General features: G+C 40.1%; 1 protein-coding gene across 1 annotated transcript in view; it reads left to right on the top strand.

Moving 5' to 3' along the window:
* The window catches only part of pde8a (phosphodiesterase 8A), a 230,564-nt gene that overhangs the window by 112,818 nt on the left and 101,626 nt on the right, over positions 1-16,120 (top strand). The window contains 1 exon segment of the mRNA XM_034194944.1: positions 9,550-9,606. Within this exon segment, the coding sequence (XP_034050835.1) occupies positions 9,550-9,606 (57 nt within the window).

The raw sequence follows: 16,120 nt of genomic DNA, 5'->3' as shown, positions 1-16,120 counted from the left end.
ATACTCAACAAAAATATAAACGCAACACTTTTGGTTTTGCTCCCATTTTGTATGAGATGAACTCAAAGATCTAAAACTTTTTCCACATACACAATATCACCATTTCCCTCAAATATTGTTCACAAACCAGTCTAAATCTGTGATAGTGAGCACTTCTCCTTTGCTGAGATAATTCATCCCACCTCACAGGTGTGCCATATCAAGATGCTGATTAGACACCATGATTAGTGCACAGGTGTGCCTTAGACTGCCCACAATAAAAGGCCACTCTGAAAGGTGCAGTTTTATCACACAGCACAATGCCACAGATGTCGCAAGATTTGAGGGAGCGTGCAATTGGCATGCTGACAGCAGGAATGTCAACCAGAGCTGTTGCTCGTGTATTGAATGTTCATTTCTCTACCATAAGCCGTCTCCAAAGGCGTTTCAGAGAATTTGGCAGTACATCCAACCAGCCTCACAACCGCAGACCACGTGTAACCACACCAGCCCAGGACCTCCACATCCAGCATGTTCACCTCCAAGATCGTCTGAGACCAGCCACTCGGACAGCTGCTGAAACAATCGGTTTGCATAACCAAAGAATTTCTGCACAAACTGTCAGAAACTGTCTCAGGGAAGCTCATCTGCATGCTCGTCGTCCTCATCGGGGTCTCGACCTGACTCCAGTTCGTCATCGTAACTGACTTGAGTGGGCAAATGCTCACATTCGCTGGCGTTTGGCACGTTGGAGAGGTGTTCTCTTCATGGATGATGCGAAGGAGATGTGTAGCACTGCATGAGGCAAATGGTGGTCACACCAGATACTGACTGGTATCCCCCCCCAATAAAACAAAACTGCACCTTTCAGAGTGGCCTTTTATTGTGGACAGTCTAAGGCACACCTGTGCACTAATCATGGTGTGTAATCAGCATCTTGATATGGGACACCTGTGAGGTGGGATGGATTATCTCAGCAAAGGAGAAGTGCTCACTATCAGATTTAGACTGGTTTGTGAACAATATTTGAGAGAAATGGTGATATTGTGTATGTGGAAAAAGTTTTAGATCTTTGAGTTCATCTCATACAAAATGGGAGCAAAACCAAAAGTGTTGCGTTTATATTTTTGTTGAGTGTATGTTTACATTGTCAAAGCAAGTGTTAAGAGTAAAAATTAGAAATTAAATCCTCTCTCTCTTTCTGTCTCACTCTCTCTTTCTTTCTCACTCACTCTCTCTCTCTTTTTCTTGCTGTTTTCCTGCTGAACAGTCGTGGAACTTTTTCAAAACAAAGCCTTTCAGTTGTCAAATAAACCATAAATGTCTAAATGTATCACCAGCGATGCTCACGCGACAAACGCTGGATTAATACTGAAGCATTCAATGGAGATTTTTTTTTCCCCTTTTAGCGAGTAGAATCTCTGTTCAGCTATCCTCCTCAGCTGTGCGCTGAGCTGGCGTTTCACAGCCTCGGGACACTGAAGTGGCTAACTTTTCAGCAACAATTCAGTTCATTTTTCGGCAAGTCTGTGCTTGATGAACAGACAATTTGAACCTGAGCCGGGCTTATATTTGCCGTTACCCTCAGCTTCAAACACGGCAGAAGCGAGCTCTCTCAAACAGCTCAGCTTGAATTACGCCAATATCGGAAGCCGATCCGATACTGGATTAGATCGGGCGTATCCTTATTTAAAATGTCAAATATACCTCAAATCTTTGTGGTTATTATGACATCTACTTCTCTGCATGTTGCTGTGGGGCTAGTAGGCTGATTGTCTCTTAGTACCAAACGCCTGTCACTTCCAGCATTATTTCAGAGGTGAGCATAGTGGAAAATATAAGAATGGCACCTTCATCTGGCAGAGCCTACGTGTGGGTGCACTTTGGTTTTAATACCAAAACAGGGATTCATGATTTAAGTAAATCAAATGTTTGCAAATTTTGGTGGAGTGGAAAACTCTGACTTCAGGTATATGGTAAACATAATTGTGACGCATTCCGTTATGCGATTCTGAATAGCCGACACATGATGAAGCGCCCATAATTAACAAGAAGTGAAAGAAAGTTATGCACTTTATTTTCACATGACTTTATGGCATCACATTGTAGTTCAATCACACAATAAGGATATTTACATGCTATCTTAATATAATTTTGTGGCATCTTTCACTTTCGTGTGTTCAGTAACACTGCAGTGCAAATGATCTGAAATGGAAATTTAAAATCATTCAGTCAATCAATAAAAACTGGATATAATTTTTTCCATAAATAATTTAATAAGACAAAAGCAACTTGAGTAAATACAGAATAGCAGGAATGCACATTTATATCAGGAAAAGACATTAATATCGGCCAATTAAAGTTTAAAAAGTAGAGTCTGCAGACATGAAAATGAACTCCACTATAACTTTGCGATAAAGTCACGCATTCGCAGTGCAGCTTGTGTGAGTCTGTCTTTAAGAGCAGGTGGGAAGTCAGCGGATTGTCATTGAGGCAAAACCACCAAACTGTCATGTTTCACCAGGGATGTGAAAATGCATTGTGGGAAATCTAGTTTGTTCAGTATTTTAACGTGTTACTTCTTTGAAAAGCTTTTTTAGGTTTCTTTACATACCAAGGCTAATGATATGAGCGAGGAGAGTGACTTAAAGCAGTGATTCACAATGGATTTAATCCTTCACTTGTCTTGAAAACGACAACTTTTTAAGCTTGCTCATGCCACATAACGCGATACTTACGGGCCCAATACCATGTGGTCAGCACTCGCATGCACATCTGGAGCGCTGTTGTGTGGGCCGCTGAAGAGGAGGTACTGCTGGCTCTCCACCACCAGATGGCGCCCTGCTTGGAGTGCGGGCTTCAAGCACAAGAGGGCGCCAGAACCACTGGGAGTGACAGCCGTCAATCATCCTCAACACCAGCTGTCACTCATTCATCTCATCATCATCATCACCATAAAGGCCGGACGGCGACTCCACCTCCTCGCCGAGAAATCTCCTACGATTCGAGGTAAACTTCTCTGCTGTGATTATTGCGAATAATAATCTGATCTGTTTTGCAGCTGTTTTTCCTGTTGGTATTCCTTATCTGGGATTTTTGGCGTTTGGTGTGACTGCGACGACTTCGCCTCACACCCCAAAACCGATAAGTGGTAAACAGGAGCTGCACGTGTGTATGATTGGAGGTGGAGGTTCTCCCTCCCAGAAGAATCATTAATCAAGGTTGCTGGGTGTGAGGATTCACACTCACCACCTTCTGTTTCTGTCTGCCAGCAGTACCAGGGCCGACAACGGAGGACAGAGACCACCTGGGGACTCAGGGCTTGGCGGCTTCGGTGTTCTTCAGGCCGTTGGTGGTAGAAGCGGTGTGGGCCCCGGCTCTTTGTTCATCCGAGGTCTCCTATCTTCAAGCCTGCCCGCAGTCCTCTTGTGTATGATTGGCAGCCCTCTTGTTTACATTACGTTGTGTTCTTGTGCAACATTAAATTGTTACTCCTTCTCTTATCCATTGTCCGTTCATTTGCGCCCCCTGTTGTGGGTCCGTGTTACGACACCTTCCCAACAAGCGCTGCCTCTGATGTAAAGTGAGTCCTAAATAGGCCCTGAGGTCCGTTGGTACCAATGCTCATCTCCAGAAAAAATGTTACATTAAAAAATGTGATATATCTATTGTTTTTTTTTTTTTTTTTTTTTTTTTTTTTTTTGTGCAATAGAGAGCTGTCACTGAGTTGTTACAGTGTTGTTTGTGGGGAAAAAACATCATTTTTAATTTTGCTGTTTTACTTAAAAATGAAATGTGGCAGCATCATATAATTTCCATTTTGTCCAAATTTAAATAATTTCCTTCTCAGTGAATTTGTAAATCATGTTATCATAAATGTATCATTTTTGAATAATACATTTGGAATGGGATCAAAGTTTGCTGCAGTTTGTATTTGTATCTGCAAGTAGGCCATCACAATAAGACTAGTAAATGGCCAATTCTAGTACAGGAGAGACTTGTTGTGTGTGTGTGTGTGTGTGTGTGTATATATATATATATATATATATATATATATTAGTATCGGCATCAATATCACCCAAAATGAGTTCAAATATCAGCAAAAGAAATATTGGGAAAAAGTACCAACAAAGTAGAGTTCATTTATTTAAGGAGAAAAATTATCCACGAACAAGTAGCTTAAGGTGAAGAAAGTAATCAGTCCTTTGGTTAGTCATTCAAACAAGTGACCGAATTTAATTGATAATTGGCTTCAGTTACTTACATATACTCAGTCTTGTTGAATCTAAACATCCCTTAGGGCCTCTACACATATTGTATACAAAATTGTATACAAAATGTGTAAATTCGTAGCTGCTTCTAACGCCTCATACACTTGTTGCTACAAATATTTGCACACACCAGCGGTCTGCGATGTGCGAGCTCATCGAACCCTCTTGCGGCAGGTGTCAGCCAAATTCCAGGTGACACGCACAAACATCTAACACCACTCGTTTGGCACTTAGAAAATGTGTGGCCATTCGCACTGTTAACATGAAAACAGTCAGCAAACAATCACTGTCGAGCTGGCAGTGAAATTTGTCTAAGTGCCCCATGAGTGGCTTTGCAAACAAACACAGTGACATGTTGGTGTGTGCGCTGAACTGAAAGGTGTGGACGCCGACAGAAGCGGCCGTGGAAATCTGCGGATCTAGATATCACGGTGGGACAACACGTACTGTTTGGACGGACATGTACTAACAACTGCCCACTGTGATGCGTGGGTGTTCTTGCTGTCCTCACATAGACATAAATAAATACATATATCACTGTGGCAACGGGCTGCAGCGAGCAAGCATGGGCACGGCGCGCACATTGACAGGCTGGCCCCAGATTGAAACGGACTGTCAGACCATAACACGCAGCGGGCGATCTGACTGTCACGTCACCCACATGAGCTCTGTACTGATATGGTCGATTGTGGCAGCCCGTGGGCAGGCAGAGGTTGAGGTTCGATGAACTGCCCACTTCTTCCATGAAGCGTTTGATGCTGTGAGCTTTTCATCTGTTTTCTGCAGCGAAGCTCAGATTTGAGAACAGTTGTCATTTCTTAAAGCGCGAAGAAGGCAGCAGACCTTCACTGAGCTTTACTAAGACATTTTTGCATTTTTTTTCTTTAAAACTCTGTGTTGCTCCATGTGCCCTCGCTAAAAGCAGCTGATCTGCACACATTAACAACGCTTGTTTTTTCCATCCAAATGCACCTAAAGTTTCTTTCTGAGGATGATACGACGTACAAAAATGTTGAAAAATGTCAAACAAATTCCCTACCTCTCAATCTGGTTGTGCTTTTTCCATAAATGTTGTTGTTGTCAGTTAAGCTGCTCCCATTATTGTTTGGGGTCGCCACAGCGGATACAGTCAGATCCACATAGGTATTTGGCACAAGTTTTACGCCGGATGCCCTTCCTGACGCACCTCCAGTTTTACCTGGAGAAACACACACAGTCGCTAGTGTTCCAAAGAGGTCTCCCATCCAAGTACTAACCAGACACTGCACTGCTTAGCTTCTGAGATCTGATGGGCTCAGGCTAACACAGAGCAGACCGGCTGCAGTGCTTTTTCCATAAATACACGTTGTCAATTATTCCTGCTCAGACAGCCATCCAGGGGTGAATCCAGGCAGAAAGGGGGGGCTTGCTTCCCCCTCCACACCCCTAGATTAACCACTTTTGAAGACAATTTTTCCATACTGCTACCACTACTACTACTACTAATAATAATAATAATACTATAATAATAATAATTATAATAATTATAATTTTAACAATGAAAACGATAAAGAATTTAAGTTGTAAAAATATTAGAAAGAATTTAATAGTTACATTTATAAACAATGTATATTAGAAATTATAAGTTTTACTGTTACACTGCTGTAACTAGTAATCTAATTTAGTTTTAAAATTGAGTAATCAATAAAGTAAGTAATCAGTAAAGTAAGTTACTTTTTCAAATTAACTGGCAACACTGGTGCTCAGACATAAGTAAAAGTTAATGATGGACAGTTTCATTTCAGTTTTTGGTGTGGTATATTTTGTAGTGCTGAAGTCCACAGGTTACACTTCAGTGAGATATCTGGAAGTGTCATGTTTAAGAAATACAAGGTTAATGTTAAAACATGATTTGTTGTAGTCAAAAAGTGAAGTAATATAGTTTAAGTGAAATGTTTAAATAAAAACAAAGCTAATGATATTGGTAGCAGTTCCAGTCAAAAAGTAAGGAACAACTGATGAATAAAACATTTTCAAAGTCATCATAAAACTGTAATGGTATCATTAAGTATTCGTATCGTTACTCTGTATCAACGAGTACCCAAATGTAAGTACTCGTACTTGTACTCAGTCTGGGAAAAAGTAGTATCGGTGCATCCCTAATCCTGACACTGACCCATAATGATCCTGACATTTTCTTTCACTTCTATTTATATAACTGCAGATGGTATGAAACTAACATTTCATGTTTTGTGTGGTCAGCTTTATTTTATTTGTTAACACATCCAACACTACATTTAAGGCCTCAAAATATTCCAACAACAAAAAGGTTGGGACAAGGCAGTTTATTCTAAATGTAAGAATGAATCATTTTTACAGCCAGTTTTCTGGAGAAATGTCAGGGGATGGATACCAAGTCACTGAATATTTCTTGGACTTCATTTACATCAATTGTTAAGAAATGCAAACAGTAAATCTGTCATGTAGACAGTTCTCAAAAACTACATGTCCATGCTGGAAGGAGACAAGTGAGGGAAGTCACCAAGACAACTCTTATTTTTTTTTTTTTATTATTATTTTTTTTTTTTTTGCCGTCTGTGGGTGTGAGTGGAAAAACAGGGACTATTGCAACATTTTTATTTTACATATAGTCCCAACTTTTTCTGTTTTGTGGTTGTTTCTGTTGCATTTCTGAAATTATAGGCCTGCTATAAAGAAAAGTGTTGACATTTTATTGTGTTTTGAAACACCAAACTCTTACAAAGGGGAAAAAATACACTGGCACGTGCAGGCAAACTTTGACATAAACTCAACAGAACAGTGCAGGTTTATTTGAGTTGCCATATTTTTTTTAATAAATAAGAATAAAATAAGAGGCAACCCACTTTGAAATAAATAAAACATATAGCTACATATAACTAATGACTTTGAAAATAACATAAAATCAGCCAGCTTGTATTTTTATTATGACTCAAATTAATTTTAGTATGATCTGTTTTCTTGAATGAAAATCCTTTTGTGTTCTTCAGGATTCGCACCTACATGTTATCTAGAGGGCTGCTGACCCATCTCTTTGATGGCCTAAACCAGAATTTGACAGGTCATTTTCAACAGTGGTGGGATTCAGTAGTGCACTCCCATTGGCCACTGCATGGCATGCCAACCAACCAGGGTCCTTGTTTCATACCACAACCAGGTTTAGCTCCAGCCATGTTGTTGCTGAGGATGCATTTTCACAATGTAGATTCTGTCACCTGTCAAAAAGCAAGCAAAGATTTCTGTGTTTTTCTCATGTGTCAACTACCCTGAGCATCTGGATGTGGGGGAGGAGGCTCCAGAGGACATGCAGCCTGCTGAAGATACGACTGTGACATAGGGAAGCTGATAAAGGAGTGACACAAGGAGTTGATAAATGCTGCACGATAGAGCTGGGAGATTAAACTATCTCAAACTAGAATCACTATTAAATTCATATTGTTTTCGGTCAGAAGTGTTGTACGATTTTATTCTATGGATAGATCTTCCCTCTTAATTTGCTTCAAATATGCAGAGCCAGTGGAGCTAATCACCATTGCTGCTACAGCAGAGTTATAGTGCCATGTTTTAAAAGCATATCCATGTTCTAAAATTAGTATTACAATATTCTTCAAGTATTGAAAAAAGTACATTATATTCATACAGATCATCAACAGTGCACATCAGTCTTGCACTGTTTAATAAATTGTCAATGCAGTGATAACAGCCAGTGTCTCTTATCACTCACTGTCAGTGCTGCAGTGAGGCCAGTTTAAAAATCCTATCTCCCTCACCTTTGCTTCAAATATGCACCACGTCTGTTTCTGATGCATTGCACATGTGATATACCCTTCTTACTGCCGACTCAGGTAACAAATTCAACGTAAATAAATGTTTTTCTCCTCGTTGTGGCTGTTTAGCTATGCACCTGTCCTGTCTCTTTCACCAGGAGGCAGTGGCATGGGGGAATGAGCATACTTTTTTTTTCTTTAAGCAATTTTTCACATAATAATAATAATAAGAAGAAGAAGAAGATAGGTAATATAATTTTAAAAACTAAAACGTTAATATTACTCTGTCCAAATGGAGTTGATGAGCCATGTTAAAAAATAATCTGTTTACTTAAATTTTTAAAGATAAATAAATAAACTGCTTTTTCATGCCAAGATTGCACCAGATGGGCCCCAAAATGTCCTCAGTATTTCAAATGTTTATGTAGAGTACGCATTTCAGGCCTTGCTCTACTTAGTCATAAAATACCCCTTTCTTAAATTCTACATCTTCTACTTTCACTTATTGACTTGACTTGATATGAAACAAGATGTTCTTGTTTCAGAAGGGTAAAATTGTTACTGTCCAAATATTCATGGACTCAGCTGCCCACAGTAAAACACACAAAAAACAAAAAAACAAAATCAACATTACCTGATTTATAGAATTGCATTTTCTCTCCCGACAAGACGTGGAGCCCTCCAAGTGACTGTGGGAGCTAATATGGGTCCATACAACGTGTATTATCTATCTTTAAATGCAGGCATGTGCCCGTGCACGCACACACACACACACACCGGTGTACTCTGTTCCGGCTGTGCGGGTGATGTCATCATGCATGTAGGTTCTTGTGTCTGCTGAAGAGCAGAAGACCACAAAGCATCACCTTGTAGCTGTCTTGGTAGCCCATGCCTTATTTGTGATGTTAGAACAAGTGACCAAATGATGCATCATGGTGACGTTAGTTTGGTACAACTGAAGTTAATTGGCTTCTTTTTGATTATTTGTTTTTGTTTTGTTTTTACATTATAGTTAATGTTTTCAAAGGGCTTACAATTTAGCTTAGTGTGGTTTACTGCTGCCCAGCACACTTTAAAATTCCTCTCTGTATTCCTCATCACGTGTAGATTGTTTACAGAGAATAAGATTTCTATAGGGATGGCGGTCCACAAAGGGTTTGGTTGCTATAGTTACTAACCCCTGAGCTGGGTTCCATTTAGCAGGAAGGAACCTAAATTATTTGCAGACAGAAAACTAAGCTCATGTCAGAAAAGTATGAGTTGTAAACCTGTGTGTGCACTTGGTCTTTTTCCATTTTCATAGCAAACAGTTGAAAGAATTTTAAGGGTTGTATTTCAAGCATTTTGTTTAGCATGTTCAGTGAATGATAAAGGCTTGTTATAATGAATTCGCTGAACGTGGTTTATAAGTAGAATTTAAGGATAATTGAGGGATCTTCATTTAATATGCTGGAAAATATCACATTTTGCTTTTCCCCCCCACACCTAATCTTTGTATTCTTCTTATCTTTCAGACCACATTAACAGAGGTGCAATTTGGACCAATGAAGTTATTTAAAGACCCACTTCAGGTATCGTAAAGCAATTCCAAACATCTGAATGACTGATGGTTATGTGGTTGAGTGCATTAGACTTTCCAGTGAACAAGAAAAGTGCTTCAGTGTTTATGCCCATATCATTTAGGGGCTTTTAAGTGAACAGTCTGACCAAACTCAATGTCACTGTCAATATTTGGTAGCGTTTTTACAGTGCTAGCATTTCAATGTGTCACCAACTTTGTTTACCCTTAGAAGTAGTAATGAATTTCAAAAAGATACCACACCTCAATACAAACTTCAAGAAAAAAGTCCCCATGCAAACCTTCAAAGAGGAGGGAAGGAAAACCATAATGTAACCTTGGGTAGTCAAAGCAACAATGCCAGGCATGGCCAACAACCTACTGGACAGTGCGTTTTATGGAGCCTCACAGAGTATTGATTGTCCTGTTTTGTCACTGCCAACACAATATTCTGTGATGTACAGTGTTTATTATGCAGTTTAATATCGGTCTTGTTCTTTTGTCTGTTGTATGAAAGCTTGTTGGTTTCCAAAGGGTAGCTTTTTATGCCTATCCCACCAGAGTGGGAGGACGGCACTGTGCAGGGTTCCATATGTTTGTGTTTGATGTCTGGCACAGCTCAAGAACTCCCGCTCCAAATGACTTGAAACTATAAAAGGTAGGGTGCCATCATTGCTCAGTCCACCTCTGAGATCAGCCAGATCTTGATTCAGAATTTGTATCTGGAATATGTTTTAAACAATTAGCTGGCAAGGGAAAATGAGAGCATTCATTATTTATTTTATGCTTTTGCTTCTTTTATTGGTAATAACTAAACCTGCAGTAAATGAGCATAGATGATAAGTTCATATTTCTTGCTGTACTTCAAGAATGATTTGTTACCAGTGATGTTCCTCTGGATAATTTTATATTTTTTCACAGTATAAGGAGCCTTATGTTGACAGCAAATGCATAACTTGTGGCGCAGGTGGATTTGGGGCATGTCTACCAACTGTTATGCAGCAGGAAATTTCAGCACAACCCAGAGTGCAGGTTGGATTAAGTCATCCTACTTAGTCATGGGTAAATTGTGGCCATCAGAGTGACACCCATCATTGTCTTTAAAATGCTGTGTGCCAAGTTCAAGCTTGTTGGTACTTGTTACACCCTAAGAAGTGATTTTTTTTTTTTCTGGCAATGTAATTGTTTTATGCACACAGCAAGTGAAGATACCACACAATGCTGGAAGTGTTTTGACTAGTTTGACAGTTGGGTTAACATCTGTTCCCTGCCCACCATGCATTAATGGAAGGATTAGGAAGGTCAAATCCACACTGAGATACATCACTTGCAGTACTGTTAACGATTAAAAGCTGTTGACGTTTAAGATGTGGTACACTCTGCACCGTTGGACGTCTCCATCTTGGAGACACAACAAAGGAAAACGTCAGATGAAGCATTTCAAACATTATGTATAACTAAAACACGAAAGGAAAATAGAATGTGAACAGAGCAGATTCCTAGCTGGATTAGGCTGCATTTGATCCTTTTATGGTGTAGCAGAAACAGTGGGCCCAGATGCCTCCACACAGCCAGTCAGCTGCTCTCTTCTCAACTGGTCATAACAGTAAAGGCAGGACTATGATGACATTCGGCAATTCCTGCTGACATAAGGGAGACCACAAGAACTTCACATTATTTTTAAACTTCGGTGGAGCTACAACAGATGCCTCTTACAGAAACTGCTGTCTTAACGCGCTATAGACGCACTAAATACATGACCTATTTTTTAGTGGGCAGGGCAGATACTTGTACTACTAAATCTTTAACACTCACTGGTCTCACCTGTTCCCATCCAGCTACATGCTCCAGATAGGTCACTCTGGCAAACTTGCATTTGGCTAGATTGACTGCAAGACACACAGCAGGCAGCTGCTCAAAAAGCAAACAAATACATCTTATATAGCTCTCCCAGTCATCATTAAAGATGACCACATCATGATAGACACCAGATATACAGCACAAGTTTTCAAATTGCCAGCCACATTTTTTTTTTCTTATCTTTGGAATGTTGCAGGAATATATATATGGGTGATTCTTTAACTACGGGCACTATTGGCCTTGTAAATGTAATTTCCACCACACCATTGCCTTACAATATAAAGCGCCTTGGGGCAACTATTTGTTGTGATTTGGCGCTATATACATGTGCTCTGATGTCACTGTTTATCTAGAAAAAACGTTTCTTTACCATTCATTTTTATCATTGAAGATCAAAAGTCTGGGTGTGGGACAAGCACAAAACGGCAATATTTGCATATAATGCATAAGGTGAAAAAGTCATCATAGACTACTAGAACAAATTTCTTAACACACTTTCATTGTAAAGATAACTATAAAAGTGTGAAATTTCCCCTTTTTTCTGTTTTTCATACAATATGATCAAAGGACATAAGTGCCCGTAGTCTAAGAATCACCCATATATATATATATATATAATATGTGCACTCAACGAAGACAGCGTTGTCATGCACTCAAGCTGAAAATCTGCCAAAAAGTTATCAGTTCAAAATTTCTTAACACAAGTTTAGCTGATCCTACTAAGTCAATACAATCTACCATTCGTGTTATTGGATATGCGTCAGGTTTAGTTATTCTGTTGACCTTTCGACACTCAGGACTTGGTGTGCCACCTAATTTGGGTATCAGTGTGCACTGTGATGGTCATCTGGAATATATTGTCTCAGCAGTGTTATCTAAAATGTACTTCACATCTGTTTCTAAACACTTTTGTTTTGCCAGTGGAACCCTGTAAAGCCTGTTTTATTGGTTATTGGACACCTATCCCAGGAGTGTTAGGGTGAGAGGTGGTGTGTATACCTTGGACAGGACACCAGCCTATTGTAGTGCTGTAAATGATTAATCTAATGGTATTTTTTTTCTTCTTCACTTAATTATTTTCTGGTTATTCAATTAGCCTTTGGGTAATTTACAAGTAATCATAACCATAAAATCTACCAATAACTTTTTTATAACAATTTTTTTTTAAAAATCCCAACATATAAAAGATATAAAGTACCAAAAAATAAATAAAGACATTCATTAAAAAAAATAGATGAAAAGCACACAGCTTTGCTTCTTCTTGAAACACAAAAACAAAATAACATTGTAACACATTTCATAAGGCTGCAATTAATAATCATGTTCACTATCAGTTAATAAGAATTTTAAGTACAGATTTGAAAATAAGTTCAGAAATACATACAAATTAACCTGTTCTGTGTAATTTAGGGCTGCAACTGACAATTATTTTCATTCTCTGTTAATCAATCAATTATATTCTGGAATAATCCTTTAGCTGTTGGTCCATAAAATATCATTAAACGCTGGGGAAAAAAAGTCAATCAGTGTTTTCCAAAGCCCAAGATAGCATCCCCAAATGCCTTCTTTTGTCCACAACCCAAAGATAAACAGCTTACTGACCCAGGTGAGGAAAGAAACTTGCAAAGAAACCAGCAAATATTTAGGGAATAACCCCCTTGTGTCTCATGATTTGTGGATGTTGATGCTGGATTTTATGGTCACAAATTGACTTTTAAATGGCTGTTTGCGACCGTAATCCAGCTTTAACATTCGTAAATCATCAGAAACAAAGGGGTTATTCCCATTCTAATCCAGTTCCAAAGTTTGCATGGTTTATTTTTCTGGAAGTAATTCGGTCAATGAATCGTTGTGAAAGGGTGTGGTCGCCTCGTCAAAGCTTACCATTGCAGCAGCGCTTTTTCATGCCAAACTGGAAATTCTGTGAGCAGACCCACAGATTTCTCCATTTCTTCAGATGAATTAAGTTAAATCTATTTAGTATCTATTTAAATCTATCTAATTCAGTCAGCTAAGTAGGGAGATGCTAGTTTGTGAATAATTATAGTAACAGAACCTTCAAATCTGATCTCACAGGAACAGGAAGCCAGTGAAGAGATGCCAAACTGGGTGTAATATGGTCAAACTTTCTGCTTCCTGTCCAAAGTCTGGCAGCAGCATTTAGAACCAATTGGAGACCCCTACTCCTGGACTGCGGTGAACCAGAAAGTAGAACATTGCGGTAGTCCAATCTAGAAGAAACATGAATCAGGGTCTCAGCATCAGCCATAGACAGGATGGGACGAATCTTCACTATATTTTTGAAGATGGAAGACAGCAGTCCTCGTAATATCTCTAATGTGAAGGTCAAAGGACAACATAGTAGAGAAGCTTGAATCTTTGACTGGACTGGGTTGCTTGACGTGAGGACGTTTCGCTTCAAATCACAGAAGCTTCCTCAGGTAAAATTCTTGCTCTGGTAGTCTGACTTCTGTCTTGACTCTTGTAGAGAAGAATAAACCAGAAGCCAACAAAAGCTGGAGTTTTTAACCTAACCAGACCCCTCCTACCGAGAGGCCGACTGCTATAGGCTAGTGACTAAACAATAGCTCTGATTAGCACCTATTGTGCGCTAGTTAGCACTCTCCTAATGATGGGATGGAAGCCTCCCCTGATGGCTCCCTTGACGACTCTCCTGATGACGTGAATGACTCATTACCATGAACAAAAGACTGAAACTGCTTTGACCTGAGTACCCCATTGTAAACAGGGGACAAAGCGTGTCTGAGACCCGCCCCCCGGTTGAGGCTGGGTTTCAACTGTTTTACAAAGAATGCTTCCTTGACACCTCTCTCAAACCATTTCTTCTCTCTGGCTAAGATTTTAACTTCCTTGTCCTCAAACGTGTGGTTAGTGTCTTTCAGGTGGAGATGAACTGCAGACTGAGGTCCACTGGCGACCTCTCTGCGGTGCTGGTATAGCCTCTTGTTTAAAGGTTGCTTAGTCTCACCTATGTAGTGTTCATTACAGTTTTCCTGACATCTGATATAATACACTACATTGCTCTGTTTGTAACAAGGGATCATATCCTTAGGGTGAACTAATTTCTGTCTCAAGGTGTTAACCGGTTTAAAGTAAACTGGGATTTTGTGCTGTCTGAAGATCCTCTGTAGTTTTTCCCCTACTCCTGCTAAATAAGGGAGAGACACTCCTCTTCTTGTCTCCGGAGTGCATATCTGAACCAGTGACTGGGAGAGATGCCCGTGAACGACGTCAAGGCTCATCGTTCACGGGCATCTCTCCCAGTCACTGGTTCAGATTGTCGATGACACATGGGTTAAAATCAAGCAACAGGAGGTTGAGGACTTTACAGAACACATCAATTCGGTGGATTCCAATATCAAGTTCACACGTGAGGATGCCAGAAACAACCATTTAGCCTTTTTGGACTGTGATGTTACGATTGGAGAGAACAGACAGCTCCAGACAGAGGTTTACAGAAAACCCACTCACACTGACCAATATCTGCTCTTTGGCTTAAACCACCCCCTTGACCACAAGCTCGGGGTGATCAGGACTCTTCAACACAGAGCCCTACAGGTGCCCACAACTGTAGAGGGAAGGGCTAAAGAACAACAACTTGTACGGAAAGCCCTCACAGTATGTGGGTACCCACGATGGTCCCTGGACAAAGTGCAGAAGTCCCAGAAAACAAACAGACCAGATAGACAGGAGACGGAGACAAGAAGAAGAGTGTCTCTCCCTTATTTAGCAGGAGTAGGGGAAAAACTACAGAGGATCTTCAGACAGCACAAAATCCCAGTTTACTTTAAACCGGTTAACACCTTGAGACAGAAATTAGTTCACCCTAAGGATATGATCCCTTGTTACAAACAGAGCAATGTAGTGTATTATATCAGATGTCAGGAAAACTGTAATGAACACTACATAGGTGAGACTAAGCAACCTTTAAACAAGAGGCTATACCAGCACTGCAGAGAGGTCGCCAGTGGACCTCAGTCTGCAGTTCATCTCCACCTGAAAGACACTAACCACATGTTTGAGGACAAGGAAGTTAAAATCTTAGCCAGAGAGAAGAAATGGTTTGAGAGAGGTGTCAAGGAAGCATTCTTTGTAAAACAGTTGAAACCCAGCCTCAACCGGGGGGCGGGTCTCAGACACGCTTTGTCCCCTGTTTACAATGGGGTACTCAGGTCAAAGCGGTTTCAGTCTTTTGTTCATGGTAATGAGTCATTCATGTCATCAGGAGAGTCGTCAAGGGAGCCATCAGGGGAGCCTTCCATCCCATCATTAGGAGAGTGCTAACTAGCGCACAATAGCTGCTAATTAGAGCTATTGTTTAGTCACTAGCCTATAGCAGTCGGCCTCTCGGTAGGAGGGGTCTGGTTAGGTTAAAAACTCCAGCTTTTGTTGGCTTCTGGTTTATTCTTCTCTACAAGAGTCAAGACAGAACTCAGGCTACCAGAGCAAGAGTTTTAGCTGAGGAAGCTTCTGTGATTTGAAGCGAAACGTCCTCACGTCAAGCAACCCAGTCCAGTCGAAGATTCAAGCTTTTCTACTATGGAAACCACCTGGACAACTGAGAGCCTACACAGAGTCAAAGGACAACATAGGATCAAAAAATTACCCCAAGGTTCCTCACTTTTTCAGTGTGATGTATGAGACAT

The sequence above is a fragment of the Thalassophryne amazonica genome, chromosome 2 (assembly GCF_902500255.1).
Source record: "Thalassophryne amazonica chromosome 2, fThaAma1.1, whole genome shotgun sequence".
Classification (NCBI taxonomy): Eukaryota; Metazoa; Chordata; class Actinopteri; order Batrachoidiformes; family Batrachoididae; genus Thalassophryne; species Thalassophryne amazonica.
Note: the sequence above shows the minus strand (reverse complement) of the source record. Positions and strands in the feature narration are given on the sequence as shown.